The 24,316-nt window shown below is 36.5% G+C and overlaps 1 protein-coding gene across 5 annotated transcripts in view; it reads right to left on the bottom strand.

Moving 5' to 3' along the window:
• Positions 1-5,122: 5,122 nt before the first annotated feature.
• LOC127880994 (probable beta-tubulin polyglutamylase) overlaps positions 5,123-24,316 on the bottom strand; it is a 226,527-nt gene continuing 207,333 nt past the window's right edge. For 4 of the 5 annotated variants that reach the window (XM_052428549.1, XM_052428552.1, XM_052428551.1 and 1 more), the window contains 4 exons: positions 21,558-21,704; positions 19,059-19,175; positions 11,244-11,337; positions 5,123-8,715 (listed from right to left, as the gene is read on the bottom strand). In XM_052428549.1, coding sequence (XP_052284509.1) covers positions 7,883-8,715; positions 11,244-11,337; positions 19,059-19,175; positions 21,558-21,704 — 1,191 coding nt within the window. In that variant the 3' untranslated portion in view covers positions 5,123-7,882. Of the gene's footprint in view, positions 8,716-11,243; positions 11,338-12,256; positions 12,351-19,058; positions 19,176-21,557; positions 21,705-24,316 lie in introns of all 5 variants that reach the window. The other variant, XM_052428550.1, reaches the window with a different exon arrangement.

Genomic DNA, 24,316 nt, shown 5'->3' with positions numbered 1-24,316 from the left:
TTCTATCAATTAACGCAAAAACATATTAATTGATAGACTTGTGCAATAAATTTTGTCGTAAAAACATATATATATTGTTAAAGAAAGCACGATAATTGATAAAGAATGTCATTAGATAATTACCATTTGTATCATCAGTTTATTTGTGTGTTTTTGTGTTCTCAATTTGTTTCACTCAGTTTGTTTGTGTTAATGTCATGTATTTCTTTATATAATATAGTTTCCTTATTCTTGTCCTCACGTTTGCATTCTGGACAGCGCTTATGTAACGTATTTACGAAGATTACCATGTCGCAGTGTTGTCTGTCTGACAATTTAAGGCTAAAATGGATAAGGGTGAAACGCTTAAAAAAAATAAACGAGATCTAGTGTAATGCTTTGAATAAAAAAAAATCTTCACTATAGAGTCAATTAACATGGATTAACGTGGATGCATCCCGTCCAAGTATGATAGACACCATCAAAATGTGATGCACCCGTTCCGAGTATGATGCACCAATCAACATATGATGCAACCATTCCAAGTATGTGACACACAGTCAAAGTATGATGCACTCATTCGGAATATGAGGCATCAATTTCGAGTATGATGCAACTATCAACATATGATGCAACCATTCCAAGCATGAGACCTACAGTCAAAGTATGATGCACCCATTCGGAATATAAGGAATCGATTCCGAGTATGATGCAACTATCAACATATGATGCAACCATTCCAAGCATGAGACCCACAGTCAAAGTATGATGCACTCATTCGGAATATGAGGCATCAATTTCGAGTATGATGCAACTATCAACATATGATGCAACCAATCCAAGCATGAGACCCACAGTCAAAGTATGATGCACTCATTCGGAATATGAGGAATCAATTCCGAGTATGATGGAACCATCAACATATGATGCAACCAATCCAAGCATGAGACCCACAGTCAAAGTATGATGCACTCATTCGGAATATGAGGAATCAATTCCGAGTATGATGGAACCATCAACATATGATGCAACCAATCCAAGCATGAGATGTGGATGTTAAGTTGGTATTCGAATTAGAAAATATCGGTTCGGTTAAACAAGAAATCCTATGCAAGCGCGAGGAAGAGACATGACCGTGTGACGTAATACATTAAGTAAATGTGATAAAGTTATTTTGTTTTCATTTACTTAAGAATTGTATGCATTATTTTTCTTTAAAACCCTATAAAAAATGTTATGCTTGATTAAGGAATAAGGAACAGTTCCTTATTCCTTATTCAAATAAGTAATAAGAAACTAGGAAAACGGAACCAACTTACTCTCCTTAAACAGTTCTAGAATATTGATCTTATATAGTAAAAATAGTTGTTACTTTTTTACACATACATTGACCATATGCCTATTTGAAATTTGTAATTTTTTTTTATTTTGTTGAACATGTATGGCTATAACACAATTTAGAATGTTAAATTTTATATAATTGTGTTTTTTGATAGAATATATATATATGCAAAATGGATTTAATCAAATCTTCACTAGTCCTACAAAGTTTGTATGACCAGTATGAGGCAACCAGCCGGAGCATGAGGCACCTGGTCCGAGTATGTTAATACGAGATAACATTAGCATTTCCGTATCCTTATACATAGATTTATGATAAAATATGCAATGGAGCAAGTCTACTGTTTTTTCTTTTTTCCAATTTATCCATTGACTGAAAGAAACTTATACAACACATGGTCTTTTCCCATATACAATGAAGAAACCAAAGGTGTTATTCATCAGTAATCATGCACAGAGCTTTATTGTATGAAAAAAAGTTCTGCAATCTCCAGTGTGATTATTAAACCTTAAATGTTTCAATTATGTTGTTCCGGTTTGCATCCATTATAAACACCCAACATGTGAGTAGATGCATGGTATCTTAGCTGAACTCTATAACAGTGCTTTAATTTAATTTTGATCCTATTAGGTTAATGTTTATGCTTTTTTATGTTTTGTGAGTAATTATTGGAAAATAGTGAAGTCCTCAAAGCCAGGTTAAATCAACAATCTTTTACAAAGACCGTTCCAAGGCAGTGACCATTCGTATGTTAAAATGTGTTTGTTATGTATTTTAAGGCTCTGTCTTGTACACTTGCTTTGTGTCCTATTCCGTGTCTTGTACACTTGTTTTGTGTCCTATGCCATGTATTGTACACTTGTTTTGTCCTACTGTATGCCATGTCATGTACACTTGCTTTGTGTCCTATCCCGTGTCTTGTACACTTGTTTTGTGTCCTATGCCATGTCTTGTACACTTGTTTTGTGTCCTATGCCATGTCTTGTACACTTGTTTTGTGTCCTATGCCATGTCTTGTACACTTGTTTTATGTCCTATGCCATGTCTTGTACACTTGCTTTGTGTCTTATTCCATGTCGTGTACACTTGTTTTGTGTCCTATGCCATGTCTTGAACGCTTGTTTTGTGTCCTATGCCATGTCTTGTACACTTGTTTTGTGTCCTATGCCATGTCTTGTACACATGTGATGTCTCCTATGCCATGTCTTGTACACTTGTTTTGTGTCCTTAGCAATGTCTTGTACACTTGTTTTGTGTCCGATGCCATGTCTTGAACACTTGCTATCTCTCCTATGCCATGTCTTGTACACTTGTTATGTCTCCTATGCCATGTCTTGTACACTTGTTTTGTGTCATATGCCATGTCTTGTACACTTGTTTTATGTTGTATTTCGTGTCTTGTACACTTGTTTTGTGTTCTATGCCATGTCTTGTACACGTGTTTTGTGTCCTATGCCATGTCTTGTACACTTGTGTTGTGTCCTATGCCATGTCTTGTACACATGTTATGCCATGTCTTGTACACAGGGGTGTCAATTGGCCCAAATTTGAAATCCGGAAAATTAAGCCGTGGGATAAAGGGAAGAGAGGGCCCAACCCCCCGAGCCCTAGGTTATTGTTCTTTTTTTATAGTCTTTCTACAGTACAGCCAAAGCGGAACAAACATATTTCGCGATCCGCGGCGGCAAGGTGAATCGAGTCGATGCTGCGTCAGTCGTTGAAGCCGCGTCAGTAAGTCGCATTTCGCCGCGAAACTTCGCATCTGTCCGCCGAGGCATGCCGCGATCCGCGACATGATGCCGAGTCGATGCGCATCATGAAATAAAACATCTTTTAAAAAATATTAGTTACATTTAGTTAACAAATTTTGAAAGAACAATTATAATAATAATTAAAATCATAATAAATTTATTGTGCGCGGATTGTATTAGCATATACATGTAAGCAGTGTTAATGTGTCTGGCCAATTAAGTTTGTTTCCCGCCCATAGTGTATGTATTTCACACATAAACAAGGTCGCGTAAATATGTTTTCGCACATACAAGTGGCCAAGGCTCCAGCTGAGAAAATTAGCAGTTTGAAGCCACATCGATAATCAAGACGGTGACGACGTATTTGTTGTTTTGTTAATTATCAGCTTATTATAACTATTGTTTGAATGTGCGTATATAAACAAGTTCTATTTTGATCATATTATACAGTTAATATCGCTACTAATTAACCGATAATCTCGTATATTCCAATTTTGAAGCAAATGCTGGTAAATATTTACGATACACAAACATTCTCGATATTTCCTTTAGTATCAAATACATTTTGGCATTTGTTACTATTTATAGAGATGATGAAATAAAAGTCTAATCGGGGCGTTTTTCCACTGAACACGCAATTTACGCCTGACCTGATGTTCATGTATTTATACAACATAAAATACACCCAAACTTTCCAAACGACGTTCTACATGTCTGCATAATTATCGCGCGCTTTTTATGAAACAAAGGATATTTTAGCACTGTTTATTTGACACTAGAATTTGCCAAAGGTCGCGTTAGCATTAAAATTCGGAAGTGTGTTTCGGATTACAAATTTAATAATGATAAGCGAACGAAACATTAACAGTTGCGCGTAATTAATTCTACGCTACACATACATGTATGTACATGTTGGTGGATATCTTTTCACTCGATCCGCCGCGTACGTATGCGGCGGATTTACTCCGCGAAAGTACGCGAGGTAAATACAGACTCAGCGTCGATGCGCTGATCGATGCCGAGTGCCACGGCGATACGCCGCGTCAACACACGATTCGGCCGCCGCGTACTAATAATCTGGCCGTGGTGTAGCCGTAGATTTTGTTTGTGCCGCTTTTGCTGTACTGTAGGTGCAATTTCTGGTGAGTACAATGCGAAATATAATAAACCAAACCATCCATAACACCGCAGGTGTATTTGTCATTTTAAACAAATGATATTAAGAACTTCGAAATGTAATTAACAAACCAGCGTATCCGAAAACGACTGTCCGAAAACATGTCGCGATACATCATTTGCAAATGTAATTAAATATGCATATCGTTTGACTGCAGAAAATGAAAACCAGTAACCAGTAACCTAGCAAATACGCAGTCAATATATAATTTGATTAACATATTGTTTTAAAATATGATATTGCAGTGCTTTACTTTGCCAGTGCCTGCATGTCAGTGCCAGCCGCTTACCAATCAGAAATCAATAAATAAAATCGGTACCAAGCGCAAATGTCCGGAATGCCGACGATGCTATAACAATATTCGTTCTGAAATGATCCCGCACTAAAAGAATTTTGTCCCTACCCCCACCCGCCTTAAACAAACTCATCGGATTTACATTCACCTCAAAATCAGCCCTGGACGGCTCAAATCCGGATTTCCGGAATAATCCGGAAAATTGACACCCCTGTGTACACTTGTTTTATCCATATGCCATGTCTTGTACACTTGTTTTGTGTCCAATGCCAAGTCTTGTACACTTGTTTTTGTCCTATACCATGTCTTGTACACTTGTTTGTGTCCTATGCCATGTCTTGTACACTTGTTTTGTGTCCAATGCCAAGTCTTGTACACTTGTTTTGTGTCCTATGCCATGTCTTGTTCACTTGTTTTGTGTCCAATGCCAAGTCTTGTACACTTGTTTGTGTCCTATGCCATGTCTTGTACACTTGTTTCGTATCCTATGCCATGTCTTGTACACTTGTTTTGTGTCAGATGCCATGTATTGCAGACATTTTTGTGACCTCTAGCACCATTCAAAACAATATCACCGGTTTATGAAATTATATTTATTATTCAATCAAGAACAAAATATAACAATTTCTAACACATTTACTAACAGAATACTTTTAAGTATAAATTTCATAAACTTCTAGAACAATAATAAAATATACAATCTAAAGCTCTATAACAAAGCAAACATTTAACACAACAATAAATACAATAAAGCTGAGGGGCAAGTGTGCTTTACTGAGACCCCTCAACACTTTCTTTCCCAATAAAAATTCATTAAAAAAAGTGAAGACCATTTTGTTGAAGGAACAACAATCATTTAAAAGCTTTAATTTCCATGTAAAGTACATTTTACTCAGCTTAATTAAGGATTTATATGATGGAGATTTTTAATATAAGTTTTTGTCATTGTTGTATCAGAATTAAACAGAATTGAATAAAAATGCCCATTTTTGAATTACCTTGTTTATATAAAATACAATAATTCCACACACACACACACTAAACTTATTATTGTACAACATTAAAAAGAAACTTGTAACTAAGTCTTGCAAAACTTGGACTACATTTAATCCAGCAGATAAAATCATTACAACATCAATAATAATGGCAACTGAAAGATATCACAGGCAGTAAAATATGTGTTACCATATACATTTAGTTATCACTGGTGCAAAAATGCAACAGATAATATTTGCTGATGTCTCACCATATGGAATAAAAAATGCTAGCGCTGAAATTTCAACAAACAGCAGTATCTGCACATTAACACTTGCAACATAAGCAAGACATGCAGTTTTATTTTTTATAAAGTGCTTAATTTTAATCTTTGACCTACAGCATTTAAAGAAGACATGTGATAATTGCTTGTAAACCATTATTTAAATGCTTCCAATTTGAAATATTTGTTTATCTTTATTGTTATATATTAATTATACTAAAACTAATGGTGGTATTTAAAACCATGGCAATGGAATTAATTAAAGGTCCCCTTAAATCTGAAAATAAGACTTTCTGTCTGCATTACTGTACTACATTTCAGTAAGACTTTCTGTCTGCATTACTGTACTACATTTCAGTAAGACTTTCTGTCTGCATTACTGTACTACATTTCAGTAAGACTTTCTGTCTGCCTTACTGTACTACATTTCAGTAAGACTTTCTGTCTGCCTTACTGTACTACATTTCAGTAAGACTTTCTGTCTGCATTACTGTACTACATTTCAGTCAAAGTCTGGACTTACAGCATGATTGTTGGTACATTAGTCCCGTTAGCATTATTACATAAATAATGCACAATAAACAGAAATTACATTTTTCAATCTGAACAAACCTTATCTGAACAATATTGACATTAAATGTGTTAAATAATTTTAAAACTGTGGTATTCCAATTGCGTACATCTAATATTAGAATGAACAATTTATCCTTTTATAAAGCATCGTTGCTATCAGGTTCTCATAAAGGGATAAGCTGTTAATTGTGTATGGTTTTATTGATTGACAGGGAAATTTTGCATCACAGCCCGATGCCAGGAAAGACCTCGGAACCAGTGACACAACCAGGGCAGACCAGTATTTATCCATTTACGCCTAGAGGACTCTGCCATCCTTCAAAATTGGATCAATGTATTTATAAAATCAGGGATGTCTAGTATACTTATTTCTATATTTAGAATATTTCTTACAGAAATTCCTTTCAGCTAACAGCGAAGACCCAGATGAGACGCCGCTTTATGTGGCGTGTCATCTGGGTCTACGCTGTTTGCAATGTCCTTTTTTCAGGATGCTAGGCATAAGTGGGTTAATATGGCATGTATGCTTTAAATAAAAATGTAAATAATAATATTATTATGCTTTGTACCATTAGACAAGTAAAAAAAAACATTAATTTATAATTTTATCGTTAAACTTTAAACAAAACAAGTTTTTATTTCTGTGTAGTGTTATAACAAATGGATATTGTTTTGCAACTAAGTACCTAATATCTATTTTGAACAGTAAACATTAAAACTTCATGAATCTTTAACTGATTTATAATACTTACACTTTGTTCCTTATAAACATTCAATAACCAAAGTTTTATAGTCATATTGCATGACTTGAAGCAGAAGGCTACATTTTTGACAAATTTCATTTATGAACATTGACCTTTACAGAATATATCTGAAACTGAACCTTTTTATTCATATGAAAACAATCTATAATATTCTGTACATTTTCAACGCTGCTATCAGCTGGCAATAACACACAGTTGAAGTCACACAAAATGACAAAAACTCATTTTTAATTCTTGCCTTTTGCATAGGCCTAAAAATAGTAAAAGAGGTTTGCATGGACAAAGCAAAAAGAAAATTTTCAAGAAGAACCCATATTCTATTCTTGCTAAAGATCTATCATTATTTTTTTTTTACTTTTCTGTACACAGATAATTCAACAACAATGTCTAATATCACTTGGTTGTAAAACGATACATTTGCAATATCAGTAAACTATTTGGAGTCTATACACTGACATATCTAATTTAATTCCTTCTGTTTCCACTTACAATCATTAAAATGAATGAATATTCAAACACAAAAGTTAGAAAAGAAATATAGCTTCTATTTTTGAGATATACTCAACAACTCTTGTAATCATGTTTCAGCATTCACGTATAACTATTCATGATATAAATGACATTAATATTCAAAACAGATACTTGTCAACAATTTCAGTGTTGTTTCACTCTTCCCTACACACAAGGTATTCACACATATCCAGCGAAAGTCAATTTACAACACCCTAAGAAGTGTCATCTAGTCAATTTCCACGATCAAGATTCTCTCCAGCCCTTGACTTGGGTCGTGCAGACTTGGGTTTCGCAACCGTGGCAGTGGGACTACTTTGCTGTTCAGCATGCGTCATTTTAAGTCTAACCTCCTCAAGCAGAGAATCAGCTAGCCCAACCTGATTCAATGATAAACTCAACCGCCCAAGGGCCGAGGTGGCTTGATTCAAAGAGTCCGTGGTCTTGGATAATGTGTCCACCACAACTGTACTAGTCTTAGCCTTAGGTTGCTCCACCACCTTAGTTGTTTCTTTTTCAGGCTCTTCTTTAGATTCATCTTCACTAAACTCTTTGCTGTCATCAGTTTTCTCTTCCTCTGAAAATTTATCATCAACAAATTTAATGTGAGCTTTTTCAGCTTTATCAGAGTCTTTTGTCTCTTTATTTCTACTCTCCACATCTGACTTCTGTCTAGACTTACTAGCAAGTCCCGTTTTGCTAGTTTTTGCTGACGGAATGCTATTCATAGAAGCACTAACGCCTGAAGCCACTGCAGAGGCATCAGGTTTTTCAGAAGGTCGGCGCTGAGTCAACTGATACAACGAGGTACTCTGGGTTGTCAGACTTCGTTGCCCTGCGCGACTAGGTGAGCTTGCCCGCTTTACAGACGCAGCAGTAACAAGTTTGGGTTTGTCAGCAATGGCAACAGAGGCGCTTTCCTTGACTGGAGAGACACTGCGAATCTGACGGGGGATGACTGCGTTTGGACGCGTGCCACAGTAGAGAATCGTGAAGTTTTTCAAGCTCTGCAGAGGCATCAGCGGCTGGTTTCTACGACTTTTCTCGAAACATTCGATGGCAACATCTGGAAGAAATTATTTTTTGTATAAGAACTTGATTCAAATTTACATCAATTAAATATTAATGTAAAAATGAAAGGCTTTGAATAGAACGTTCTAAGGTGATAACTCCAACTTTAATAAATGAACATGTTCTCTGAAAAAATGAGGCTTAATACATGTGCGCAAAGTGTCGTCCCAGATTAGCCTGTGCAGTCAGCACTCTATAAATAAAACAAATCCGTACTCTTTAACAAACATAAAGTGTCATGGCCAATTAGCCTGTAAAGAATGCAGGCTTATCTGGGGCTACACTTTAAGCACTTGCATTAAGCCCTGTTTTCCTGCATTAAGCCCCGTTTTCCTGCATTAAGCCCTGTTTTCCCATAAAGCGATTCATGTTCATGAGTAGTTAGTTGTTGTAAGTATGTACCGGGTATTGCCCTGTATTGCTTTGGTAATTAATTATTTGCTTTATTCAATGATTACACTTATAAGAAGACAAGAATTGCTCTGACTTATATTTTTGATGACTACAATATCTATAGCCTATAGACAGAATAGTTTATTAAAATAGTTTATTAACGTCTCACTTTTGTACATAAAACACAATAAAAACAGTACAAAATCATTATATATATATATGTACAAAACCACTCTAAAAGAGTTACGAGAGACGATTCTTTTTTTTTCACAAGTTTTAAATGTCAACATATTTGATTTTTTATGAAATTATGAAATGCATAATTATTTATTTGTTGATTGTATCATGAACATAATATTTATTTTATTATTGAAAATACATGTATACACAATAATACTATTGTAAACTAGTACATGTTGCTGTGTACTTGCACATGTTGAAAGAATGAACAAGATGAACATGCTGTTCAAATTGAAAGAAAATTGCCATCTGCCGAAACCTTATAAACAGAGAACCTATGAAAACTCAACATTGAACAATTAGTCAAGTCCTTGAACACCATTTAGTTCAGACAGCTTTAACTCTGTATTTACATGCGTTCGATGGGATTTTTTAACATGGTAGTTTTCAAGTAATATAATGTTAAGACAATAGAAACTCCCATTTGCACTAATATGCACTTAAATAATTATTTAAAGAAGATTTATTTTTAAGCCATGCACAAACAATTCATTAAATTAATATTCATAGAAGATTTTTAATAAGGCACATAAAATGCAATTAATGAAATATCTAAAGAAGATTTTTAAACAAAGCTCATAAAATGCAATAAAAAAACTTAAAAAAAAAAGATTTTTCAATTTTAAAATGCAGAAACAGAATGAACAAAATGTGTACATGTTTTGTTAAAATCAAAATACTACAAAATACATAAGCAATATGATTGGGGAGAATTTAAAGAAATATGATGAGTTTATATGCACAGGCATGATGTCAATACTGGTAATTTAACTTTCAATACGCAACTAAAACATGTACAATATTGTTCATGAAGAAATTGCATTATGATCATGTTACCAAAACGGTCTTGCTTTATCACAGATAATCAACTATTCTTGCTTAATACTGATCATCAAATAGACAGAAAAAAATCATTATTGTATATTTTTTTTATAAATTCAGCAAAAAGATGTTGGAAACCTGTTCAACATACAGTAAAATATAGTTCATATTTTAACTGCTCAAATGTTTATGAATAATAAAGGGGTCAAACTAATGATCACCTTATATTTCATGCTAGGCAGTGAATTAATGGAGAATTACAGAAAATGATAATTTATCATTTCATGCCAGCTCATTCCAAATGGATTTTTTTTATATGTGTATGTGCATATTCAGAATTTGTGCATTTATAAGAACACCCAGTGTCCAACTGGGTGTGTACAATATTGCTGAAAGAGTGTGAAAGAAATATGTTACAATGTGTTATGAAGCAGGAACAGTTCTGGTATAGTATTGTTCAATAATATATTTCTACACCTATGCACTATATACACTTGCAATGCAGTGTGTTATACATTCTTGCTATTATAAGAAGCATTAATTGAAGTGAATTCCATTACCATGTTCCATAAAATTTACTGTTAAATCTATATAAACATCTGAATATTGTTCGGAATAGCAAACTCTTACATTACACAATTAGTATTGTCAATCATCATTGCATTAGTTAATTTTCGTCAAGAAATAGTTTTGAAACAATAAAGACTGTAGACATATGGAAATCCATTTTTTTGTAAAAAACTAATTTATATTATGAGCTATTGCATACATGCAAGAGCATAAAATATACCACTATGAGAGGTTTGAATTTGCATTATTAAAAGTGCTGAAATAAAGAAACCTCTTTGAAATTAACTTTCATCAAAACATGGTTTAAACAAAATTTAAAAAATTTCCACATGCATCAGATAGATATGTTACTGCAAAGTAAATGAACATGTGTATTGTAAATGTAAGAAAGCAATCGATTTCACAGTGATGCATAAAACATGGTACATTTTTTCTATCTAAAAAATACTCAGTCTAATACAGTACAGCCAAATGCATGGTGCTTAGTGATTTTCTTACACAAAGATTCCTCCACTACCCCTGGTATAACGTCTTTTAACGCCTCGCAATTGCAATGGAGGGCAGGGTTCGTGTTAACCTCGATTAAATGGACCTGTGGAAAACACATACAGCGAGTTTGGTTTTGTTGATTTTGTTAATTCTTAGAATTATGATGCCTATCTATTGTTAGAACAGCTTATTATCACCCTTAACCTATTTCCTTTCCAATTTATTCACTGCAGAATTACTGTGCTTTGATTGGTTACAGAAATGACCAATCAAACTAATTGTTACTCTGCAGTGAATACTGAGGAACATGCATGATTTCAATTCTCTTCAGCTGAAGTAAAATTAGAAAAATTGTTGAGAAAGAAATATAAATTTTTTAATATCGATCTTTAGGATTTTATTGCAAAAATATAATACTGTCAGATTCCATGACAAAAGATTTGTATATTTAAAAAAAGAAAATAATTTTGAAAGTTTATTGAAAGCATGCAAATACCTTCATTAAATTAAAATGATAAAAATGCATGTTTGAACGGTATGTTCCAGAAACAAAAAAAACACGGTTTACTTTTAATGTACAACAATAGGAACAAAACTTCTTCTATCCAAAAAAAAATGAATCGAAGACTCAAACATGCATTTTCATGGTGGTGAAAATATGACATCAGTGCATGGCTACTATGTAAAAAAAAGTGTAAGTGTTGCTTAATTATTAACATAACAAGCTTGGCTTTTAAGATGCAATTTAAGAATTAGGTGTTGTGAAATCACCATATAATAATCAATAGAGAAGTTTAAGGAAGAAAAACACTTCTCTATGCAAATGCCGTCATATGTTTTCAATAGCAAAAGCCTTTTAAACAAACAATTTTTTGCACTGGAATCATATTTTCAAAAACTGCAAGAGTTCTCTCCCTTTTACGAAACAGAACTGCACACACAAGGGGGACAACTCCTGCAAAGAAAGGAAAGTATGATCACCAAACATTGCTAGGGTTTGACGCTACGGCTGCAACACGTACATAGACTTTCGGCTATCAGTCCGGGCAGAATGTCTTTCATAGCGCGACATTTGCGCGACATGCAAGGGTTAACATTCATCTCTAAAAGGTACGTCTGAAAGAAACAAAAACCTGTATAAGTTAGTCTGATAGCTTAAACTATTTTGCAGTATTTTTTTTTACCATTATCCATGGTAAAAAAGTAATGGTATAGTTTTATATTAAGAGTTTGTGTTGTTTAAATTCTTCACCATGTTCAACATTATTTCAGTTACCCAAAATGGAATTTAAAAATTCCAAAATTTAAAGGGAACTATTTCATTGAATAGAAGATGAAGTAATTCACAACTTCTTCCAATTTCCTTTTTAGCAATATTGTATGACTATAAATTTCAAACTTGATGGAAAGTCATCACCCCTTTTCAAACAGTACAAAAATCGCATATGATATGAATATAGCTTTTTAATTATTTAATGGCAATAACTCACAGAAACAATATGTCTTTTAAGTTTATGAACTTGATAATGAAAATTTGTTTTCTCATTACAACAATTTTTTATTTTAATTGTATTTGTGAGTCATTCCTTTAACACTTTCACACTTTCCCACTTAAAAGCAAAAGGAAAAATGGCTATGTGCAAACAGCATAAAACCAGAACAGCCTGCGAGTAACTCACAGTCTGTTTAGGTTTTATGCTGTTTGCTGCTCATCAGCATCTAATGGTCGGAAATTAAGCTTTAAAAACCTGAATCTAGTAAGAAAGGTCTTTAATCAAATATAACTTTCTTAGGGACTACAAATGCGTAAAAATAAGTGGGAAAGGGTTAAGAGGAATCCTACTTATGTCCATGAAGGAACTAAACACAAGCTACAGGAGATTAACTTGTTCAACTGAAATTTTATTCGCTTCAATATGTGCAAAATAAAGAATTGAATATCTTTCCACTAATAAAATAATCAATTAAATCATTGAACAATAGATGACTGGGGATTTTATAGCTTTAAGTCATAAATTCGATTGCACTTTAAATAAATGGGCCTGCACCCTATAAAAACGGAGTTTATTGCAAAAGAGTGAAGTGTTGTCCCAGTGTAGCATGTGGAGTCCACTCAGGCTAATCAGGGAAGACACTTTCTGCCTGTATGGGCCTTATGCTTGTGCCAGGCAACACTTTCCACTTTAATGGTGTTTTTTGTTAAAAAAGTCTTCCTTAGAGAAAATCCATTTTAAGTGGGAAGACTGTCAACCCTGATAAGCCTGTGTCAACTGTTCAGACTGTCAACCCTGATAAGCCTGTGTCAACTGTTCAGACTGTCAACCCTGCTTAGCCTGTGTCAACTGTTCAGACTGTCAACCCTGATAAGCCTGTGTCAACTGTTCAGACTGTCAACCCTGATTAGCCTGTGTCAACTGTTCAGTCTGTCAACCCTGATTAGCCTGTGTCAACTGTTCAGACTGTCAACCCTGATAAGCCTGTGTCAACTGTTCAGTCTGTCAACCCTTATTAGCCTGTGACAACTGTTCAGACTGTCAACCCTGCTTAGCCTGTGTCAACTGTTCAGACTGTCAACCCTGATAAGCCTGTGTCAACTGTTCAGACTGTCAACCCTGATTAGCCTGTGTCAACTGTTCAGTCTGTCAACCCTGATTAGCCTGTGTCAACTGTTCAGACTGTCAACCCTGATAAGCCTGTGTCAACTGTTCAGACTGTCAACCCTGATAAGCCTGTGACAACTGTTCAGACTGTCAACCCTGATAAGACTGTGTCAACTGTTCAGTCTGTCAACCCTGATAGGCCCGTGTCAACTGTTCAGACTGTCAACCCTGATTAGCCTGTGTCAACTATTCAGACTGTCAACCCTGATTAGCCCGTGTCAACTGTTCAGACTGTCAACCCTGATTAGCCTGTGTCAACTATTCAGACTGTCAACCCTGATTAGCCTGTGTCAACTGTTCAGACTGTCAACCCTGATTAGCCTGTGTCAACTGTTCAGTCTGTCAACCCTGATTAGCCTGTGTCAACTGTTCAGACTGTCAACCCTGATAAGCCTGTGTCAACTGTTCAGACTGTCAACCCTGATAAGCCTGTGTCAACTGTACAGACTGTCAACCCTGATTAGCCTGTGTCAACTGTTCAGACTGTCAACCCTGATTAGCCTGTGTCAACTGTTCAGACTGTCAACCCTGATAAGCCTGTGTCAACTGTTCAGACTGTCAACCCTTATTAGCCTGTGTCAACTGTTCAGTCTATCAACCCTGCTTAGCCTGTGTCAACTGTTCAGACTGTCAACCCTGTTTAGCCTGTGTCAACTGTTCAGACTGTCAACCATTATTAGCCTGTGTCAACTGTTCAGACTGTCAACCCTGATTAGCCCGTGTCAACTGTTCAGACTGTCAACCCTGTTTAGCCTGTGTCAACTGTTCAGACTGTCAACCCTGCTTAGCCTGTGTCAACTGTTCAGACTGTCAACCCTGATAAGCCTGTGTCAACTGTTCAGACTGTCAACCCTGATAAACCTGTGTCAACTGTCCAGACTGTCAACCCTGATAAGCCTGTGTCAACTGTTCAGACTGTCAACCCTGATAAGCCTGTGTCAACTGTTCAGTCTGTCAACCCTGATAAGCCTGTGTCAACTGTTCAGACTGTCAACCCTTATTAGCCTGTGTCAACTGTTCAGACTGTCAACCCTGATAAGCCTGTGACAACTGTTCAGACTGTCAACCCTGATAAGCCTGTGTCAACTGTTCAGACTGTCAACCCTTATTAGCCTGTGTCAACTGTTCAGACTGTCAACCCTGATAAGCCTGTGTCAACTGTTCAGACTGTCAACCCTGATAAGACTGTGTCAACTGTTCAGACTGTCAACCCTGATAAGCCTGTGTCAACTGTTCAGACTGTCAACCCTGATTAGCCTGTGTCAACTGTTCAGACTGTCAACCCTGATTAGCCTGTGTCAACTGTTCAGACTGTCAACCCTGATAAGCCTGTGTCAACTGTTCAGACTGTCAACCCTGATAAGCCTGTGTCAACTGTTCAGACTGTCAACCCTGATTAGCCTGTGTCAACTGTTCAGACTGTCAACCCTGATTAGCCTGTGTCAACTGTTCAGACTGTCAACCCTGATAAGCCTGTGTCAACTGTTCAGACTGTCAACCCTGATTAGCCTGTGTCAACTGTTCATACTGTCAACCCTGATTAGCCTGTGTCAACTGTTCTGACTGTCAACCCTGATAAGCCTGTGTCAACTGTTCAGACTGTCAACCCTGATTAGCCTGTGTCAACTGTTCAGACTGTCAACCCTGATTAGCCCGTGTCAACTGTTCAGACTGTCAACCCTGTTTAGCCTGTGTCAACTGTTCAGACTGTCAACCCTGATAAGCCTGTGTCAACTGTTCAGACTATCAACCCTGCTTAGCCTGTGTCAACTGTTCAGTCTGTCAACCCTGATAAGCCCGTGTCAACTGTTCAGACTGTCAACCCTGATTAGCCTGTGTCAACTGTTCAGACTGTCAACCCTGCTTAGCCTGTGTCAACTGTTCAGTCTGTCAACCCTGATTAGCCTGTGTCAACTGTTCAGTCTGTCAACCCTGATAAGCCTTTGTCAACTGTTCAGACTGTCAACACTGATAAGCCTTGTCAACTGTTCAGACTGTCAACCCTGATAAGCCTGTGTCAACTGTTCAGACTGTCAACCCTGATGAGCCTGTGTCAACTGTTCAGACTGTCAACCCTGTTTAGCCTGTGTCAACTGTTCAGACTGTCAACCCTGATTAGCCCGTGTCAACTGTTCAGACTGTCAACCCTGATAAGCCTGTGTCAACTGTTCAGACTGTCAACCCTGCTTAGCCTGTGTCAACTGTTCAGTCTGTCAACCCTGTTTAGCCTGTGTCAACTGTTCAGACTGTCAACCCTGATAAGCCTGTGTCAACTGTTCAGACTGTCAACCCTGATTAGCCTATGTCAACTGTTCAGACTGTCAACCCTGATAAGCCTGTGTCAACTGTTCAGTCTGTCAACCCTGATTAGCCTGTTACAACTGTTCAGACTGTCAACCCTGTTTAGCCTGTGTCAACTGTTCAGACTGTCAACCCTGATAAGCCTGTGTCAACTGTTCAGACTGTCAACCCTGCTTAGGCTGTGTCAACTGTTCAGACTGTCAACCCTGATAAGTCTGTGTCAACTGTTCAGACTGTCAACCCTGATAAGCCTGTGTCAACTGTTCAGACTGTCAACCCTGATAAGCCTGTGTCAACTGTTCAGACTGTCAACCCTGATTAGCCCGTGTCAACTGTTCAGACTGTCAACCCTGATAAGCCTGTGTCAACTGTTCAGACTGTCAACCCTGATTAGCCTGTGTCAACTGTTCAGACTGTCAACCCTGATTAGCCTGTGTCAACTGTTCAGACTGTCAACACTGATTAGCCTGTGTCAACTGTTCAGACTGTCAACCCTGATAAGCCTGTGTCAACTGTTCAGACTGTCAACCCTGATTAGCCTGTGTCAACTGTTCAGACTGTCAACCCTGATTAGCCTGTGTCAACTGTTCAGACTGTCAACCCTGCTTAGCCTGTGTCAACTGTTCAGTCTGTCAACCCTGATTAGCCTGTGTCAACTGTTCAGACTGTCAACCCTGATAAGCCTGTGTCAACTGTTCAGACTGTCAACCCTGATTAGCCTGTGTCAACTGTTCAGACTGTCAACCCTGATTAGCCTGTGTCAACTGTTCAGACTGTCAATCCTGATAAGACTGTGTCAACTGTTCTGACTGTCAACCCTGCTTAGCCTGTGTTAACTGTTCAGACTGTCAACCCTGATTAGCCTGTGTCAACTGTTCAGACTGTCAACCCTGATAAGCCTGTGTCAACTGTTCAGACTGTCAACCCTGATTAGCCTGTGTCAACTGTTCAGACTGTCAACCCTGATAAGCCTTTGTCAACTGTTCAGACTGTCAACCCTGATAAGCCTGTGTCAACTGTTCAGACTGTCAACCCTGATAAGCCTGTGTCAACTGTTCAGACTGTCAACCCTGATTAGCCTGTGTCAACTGTTCAGACTGTCAACCCTGTTTAGCCTGTGTCAACTGTTCAGACTGTCAACCCTGATTAGCTCGTGTCAACTGTTCAGACTGTCAACCCTGATAAGCCTGTGTCAACTGTTCAGACTGTCAACCCTGCTTAGCCTGTGTCAACTGTTCAGTCTGTCAACCCTGTTTAGCCTGTGTCAACTGTTCAGACTGTCAACCCTGATTAGCCTGTTCCAACTGTTCAGACTGTCAAGTCTGATTAGCCTGTGCCAACTGTTCAGACTGTCAACCCTGATTAGCCTGTGTCAACTGTTCAGACTGTCAACCCTGATAAGCCTGTGTTAACTGTTCAGACTGTCAACCCTGATAAGCCTGTGTCAACTGTTCAGACTGTCAACACTGATAAGCCTGTGTCAACTGTTCAGACTGATCTGGCATGTAAAAACGTTGAATAACCTCTGTTTTCCCAGAGCTGTTATTAGGCTCAAATTCTATTCATTCTACAATACTTGTGAAACAAATTTATTTGCGTATAAACTGCTAATAAAAATTGATGTCCTTGGAAGAACTAAGCAACCTGGAAAACAAAATGATAAAAAGGGATTAAAATAAACTGAAATTGAAAAAAAAAAAGTATCGTTCATATATGTTTAAAAACAAAGAAACAGAAATAATATATAATCTTATAATATGCAACAAATTATGTAATCTCAGTAAAAACAGATTTTGTCTCTTAAACTGGTTGATACAAAAATCATATCAGTTAATTAATGATTACTTACATTACCATACATTTTTTGAATGAATATCTTGTTCACTTATTCTACTTATTTCGTTCATACCTTTGAAATGTGTTTTATATTACAAGCTATGATTATCTTGTTAGAGTAATTTTGCTAATTTCCTTGGTGTCTTAAGTGTATGTTGTTGTTTTCAGGGGCATTATTATTACTGCTCAAAAGCATTTTTTCTTTTAAATACAACTAAATCAATCTTTAACACAAAAATATGACCATGATGACTCTTAAGCTATAACCGGAGTGTACGGTACACCAAATGTTGACAACCACCTGTTGATCTACTTATTGAACCCACTTCATTCCACTTAAATTAAAACTCGATATTGATGTTGTCAAGATAAAACATTTTTACAACTTTTCATCAAGATTGAGTCATGAACATTGCTCCCAGATTGGTAACAAGGTCTTTTTCTGTACTTTTGACATTGTGACCTAATTATTCGACACAAGTGACCTAGATTAGATCTTGGTAAAGATATAGTTGAGATAAACATTCTGATCAAGTTTCATCGAGATTGAGTTATACACTTGGTTTATAGAGTGGTTTCAAGGTTTTTCTAAGACTTGATCTGGTGACCTAGCGAATGAATGCATGTGACCCAGACGCAAACATACCTGGTAACCTAGTCATAATTAATATGAACATTCTGACCAAGTTTTTTAAGTTTGAGTCATGCATGCAGGCTGAAGAATAGTAACATATTTGTATACAGTTTTGTTTTGTTTACCTAGGTTTTAAAGCACATGATCCATATCTAAACTTGCTCTATTTATTGTCATAAACATAAACATTTTGACCAAGTTTCATCAAGATTTAGTCATAAATGTGGCCTTCCTTTCTTTCAGATTCGACCGTTTGACTTAGTTTAGGAAGCACATAAACCAGATTCAAAATTGGCCAAGATATGGTCAAGAGGAACATACTAACCAAGTTTCATTATGACTTAAGTTATAAATATGGCCTCCAGATTTCTCTTGTAGTTGCCAACAACATACCTTCATCTCTGCATCGACCATGAAGTCAAGGCCAAAGAGGTCAAAGTAGCCGACCTTTGACTGCAGCTTGTGTTTGACACTGTTGAAGCAGTGGATCATAATCTTCTGCATTTGTTTCTGAAACAACAAGAGATGTGTTTTTCAGAAACAAAATGCCCCCTTCTGCGCCGCTTTGATTTATAATATTTGTTTTCTTTTGGCAGGTACAGATAATTATCTCCCTTTGAAGCTTATTACTTCACTTGGATTTTTTTTTTACCTTAGACCTTGAAGGATGACCTTGACCTTTCACCACTCAAAATGTGCAGCTCCATTAGATACACATGAATGCCAAATATCAAGTTGCTATATGAAGGGCATAGAAGTTATGAGTATTATTCGAAACCTACACGCAAAACCTAAATGCAAAGTGTGACGGAAAGACGGACAGGCAGACGGTCAGTCTGATCACTATATGACCTCCTTCGTGGACATAAAAATTATTACAAATATTACCAGCTTATGCAAACAAGAGGGCCTGAAAGGCCCAAAGTCGCTCACCTGAGATAAAAAGAAATGACCTGTTCTTTGCAGCCCAAGATATCAATAGAACATGTTCTAACCAAGTTTCATGAAGAATGAACAACAAATGGCCCCATGGCGGAAATTTTTTCAACAGACTGGAACCATTTTTGAACTCTTCCAAGATATTATTGGGACAAATCTTCTGACAAAGTTTCATGAAGATCCAACAATAAATGTGGCCTCTACAGTGTTAACAAGGCAAATATTCATGACGCACAACAGAAGACAAACAATTGGCAAAAGGTGATCACAAAAGTTTACCATGAGCAAAAAATACTATGCTCATAAAGATTGTCACCATGTGTGAAGATCAGCAAGTGTCATTAAGAATGAACTGAAAATGTGACAAAAAAGTATTCATAATGTTTTACTATAAACAACTGTGGTCTAGTTCACTTACGCAAGTGAACCGGTCACGGGATGGTTACGAGTTATGTAACTTTGTGAGCACTTATGTAATACGGAAATATGTATCGAGTCTAATTAAAGAACGCTTATTTCTAACACACTTACTGGTTGTAATTAAATTAACTAATTACTGTTAGTCTAGAAGTTGCTTCAAAAATTTAGTTTAAAAAATAAGTCTAACTTAATCTAAAGAACACAATTTATGGAGAGTGGAAAACTCCAGTGACTCAAATGTAAAAAATAAGGAGAATTTATAAAAGTTATTTAAATCAAAAGAGTCTTTCTAATTTAGAAAATGCCAAATAACAAAGTTGCCATGGAAACAGTTTCATAGCACAGTAGTCTGCTAAATACACCAGTAGGTTAACTTGGCTTATCAGTAAAGATCAAAGATAAGGCTCTACAGTGCATTACTACATGTACATGTACAGTTATCTTATGACATAGGTTTATTAAATTGCATGCAAATTACTGTCTTTATGTACACCACATTTTATGAAAGAAGTCCCAGGTTTATACAAGGGCGTTAACTATGAGTTTACTAATAGAAAGAATGTACAGGTTATCTTTCTTTAACATTATGGCTTATCACAACTAGACTGTTTACATGTTTTCACCATATACATATAAAGAAAACTGCCCCACCACCTGGTGGCCATGTTTTTCCACCGATCTGGACCATTTTTGAACTCAACCGTCATATCCAGAAAACAAATCTTCTGACCACATTTCATGAAGATTGGACAAAAAATGTGACTTCTGGAGTGTTCAAATGTTTTCTCTACATACATATAGAGAAAACTGCCCCGCCCCTTGGCGGCCATGTTTTTTCACCGATCTGGACCATTTTCGAACTCGTCCGAGATATCAATACAACCAATGTTTTGACCAAGTTTCATGATGATTGAACAAAAATTGTGACTTCAAGAGTGTTCACAAGGTTTCTCTATAGCCATATAAGGAATACTTCCCCGCCCCCTGGCAGCCATTTTTTTCAAGGGACCAGAACCATTTTTGAACTCAACCAACATATCATTTAGACAAACATTTAGACAAAGTTACATGAAGATTGGGCATCAAATGTGACTTCTACAGTGTCAACAAGGTTTTTCTTTTTTTTCTACCTAGTGACCTAGTTTTTGACCCAGCATTACCCAGTTTCAAACTCAGTCGAGGTATCAATGAGACAAATGTTCTGACCAAATTTCATTTAGATCGGACAATAAATGTGGCCTCTGGAGTGTTAACAATACAAATGTTGTCGCTGCAAGCCGGATGATGGACAAAAGGCAATCACAAAAGCTAAAAAGGATAATGCAACACGAGGCAAGCATAGCTCCTGGCCTGCCAGTGCAATCTCAAAGTTTGGTCAGGAGCTACTCTGTAAGCTTGTGAGAACACTGCAACTTATAATCACAAATCAATGTATGCCCCTTGCCACTTACAGTAAACAGTTTAATACATGCAATCCTTCACATAGTCAAAACATGTCAATTGCAATTCAATGTTTTTACCCTAGCTACTTACAGTAAATGTGTTATACACCCAATCCTCCTCTATTTCCACTTTGCAGTCTGGTCGCACCTTCTCGTTAACGTAGTCGTTGAACTTGTCCATGGTCCAGGCAGTGTCCTCCTTTATGTCTTTATACAGAGGGTCCTTCTTTTGTACAAACTGTAAACATGCACATTTTACATAATCTGTTTGATTGACTGACGCTTTTTACACTTAACCCTTTGCATGCTGGGTAATTTGTCTTCTGCTAAAATGTCGTCTGCTGAATTTCTAAAATTAGCATTTTCTTCGATTTTTTTCAAAGAATACTATCCGAATAGCAAACAGTCTGGATCCAAACTGTTTGCAAAGGCCTTCAAAATTCGGTTCCCGCACTGAAAGGGTTAATACACAATAATTACAACTTATGTCACTTTCATATGAATGCTGCAGTCTGATTGGATAGTTTGCTCAAGTGAACGGTTTTTCATTTTCCAATGAACCAACTTCGTATGCAAACTTAAACATGAATATTCATGGCGCTACTTTCTGGTCATAAACAAATTGCCAAGATGACGTTTTGTTTTGCCCGAAACTTAATGACGTTTTTTATTGGTCAATAGCGAAATGAGGTTATATTAAACGATAGGATTCATTCTAATTTCCATGCAATAATCAATTGGTTGCTGTCACATATTATTCAATTGTCTATAACATAATTAAATACATTACTGCATTATTTGGGCCATAAATGCACACTGGAGTTTCCTTTCTCAAAAACAAGTACTTGATGTCTTTTGAGGGACCAGACCCAAGATCTTCCAGGTTTGTAAGTTGCTTAACCTTTACAAAATTTGTCAAATGCTTTAGATGGATTGCTAGATGCTTTACCAGGTTTGTGAGATGCTTTACCTGGTTTGTGAGATGCTTTACCTAGTTTGTGAGATGCTGTACCTGGTGTGTGAGATGTTTGCCTTGTTTGTGAGGTGCTTTACCTGGTTTGTGAGAAGAATTTCTTAGTTTGTGAGGTGCTTGGCTTGGTTTGTCAGATGATTTACCTGGTTTGTTAGATGCTTTACATAGTTTGTAAGATGGTTTGTTAGATGCTTTACCTGGTTTTAAAGATGTTTTAAATAGTTTGTTAGATGTTTCTCTTTGTTTGTAAGATGCTTTAACTGGTTTGAGATACTTAATTAATTGTCAGGTTTATGAGATGCTTTTCCTGATTTGTGAGATGGATTTGCTTTACCTGGTTTGTAAGATGGTTTACATAATTTGAAAGATGTTTACCTTGTGTGTTAGATTATTTAACTACATAGTGTGTAAGATGCTTTACTTTGTTTGTGAGATGCTTGACCTGGTTTGTGAGATGCTTAACCTGGTTTGTGAGATGCTTTACCTCGTTTATTAGATGGTTTACATAATTTGTAAGTTGTTTTACCTTGTTTATTAGATGATTCAACTGGTTTTTAAGATGGGTTACATAGTGTGTAAGATGCTTTTCTTTGTTTGTGAGATTCTTTACCTAGTTTGTGAGATTCTGTACCTGGATTGTGAGATGCTTTATCTATTTTGTGAGATGCAATATTCACCAACCCATCCTAAATCTTACAACATTTAAAAACAAGAAACCATCGTAGACAGGTGATGCTCCCCAAAGTTTTTTTGTCACAATATTGCACTATATATTCAGATAAAAGGAAACGTCTTGAGGGCTCAGTAGTTGGGGGGGGGACAAAAAAAAATTATAGAAAATTTCAAAGGGCCATAACTCTGTGAAAAATCATCCGACCAGAACCCGCTGATAATATGCACATCTCCTCTTGGTAGTGAAGCTTCCCATAAAGTTTCATTGAATTCTGGTCATAAGTTGCTGAGAAATAGCCCGGACAAAAATTGTGCACGAACGGACACACAGACGGACAGACGAAGTGGCGACTATATGCTGCCCCCAAAATAAATTTTGGGAGAGCATCCCGTCTGTAGATCTGCCATAGTCATCAGCACTTTTCTATGGAATTCCATAGAAAATATTATGGAATTCTACGGAAATCGATGGAAATCCATGGAATTTGATGGAATTCCATCCACTTGCCAATTTTCCATCTGAAGCTGTTATGGAATTCCACGGAATCTTGACTAAAATTCCATGCATTTCCACGGAATGTATGGAAAACACCATGGAAAGTTGGACTTAGCCATTTTTTTCAACGGAAATCGTTATGGAAAATAACTTATACATTTTCTTGGATGGAAATCAATGGAAAATAACTTAGAACATTTTCGCTGGTTGTCTGAAATGTATTTGTAGTTTAATACATGTATGAATGTATTTGCATCATGTATTTTGTATTTAAAAGAAAATGCAATAAAGATAATTATAGATTTGTTCTAGAAATTGGAACAGTTCTGGAACTGTTCCATATTTGTGTTCTAAAACGTATGTTCTGGAATTGTTCCAAAACAGTTTTTTTAGAATAAATCCAGAATATTCGTGGAAAATGGCTTAGGACTGAAACTGTTCCAATAATTTCAAGAACCTTTTTAGAACATTTCAAGGACAAAATATGGTCAAACATTTCTAAAAATGTTTTAAAATGTAGTTCTAGAACACATCTAGAACGCTTTAAGAACCAGTAAGTTCTACAAAATTTCTTATGGGGAATAAGAACACATATAGAACACCTTACACTTACAAATAGCCAAATAGACTTCATAGTAGCAACAGCAGCAGCAGCAGTAGTAGTAGTAGTTGTAGATGTAGTAGCTGTATTAGTAGTAGTAGTTGTTGT

The sequence above is a fragment of the Dreissena polymorpha genome, chromosome 5 (assembly GCF_020536995.1).
Source record: "Dreissena polymorpha isolate Duluth1 chromosome 5, UMN_Dpol_1.0, whole genome shotgun sequence".
Taxonomy (NCBI): Eukaryota; Metazoa; Mollusca; class Bivalvia; order Myida; family Dreissenidae; genus Dreissena; species Dreissena polymorpha.
The sequence above is the reverse complement of the archived record's forward strand: the minus strand, read 5'-3'. Positions and strand labels throughout refer to the sequence as shown.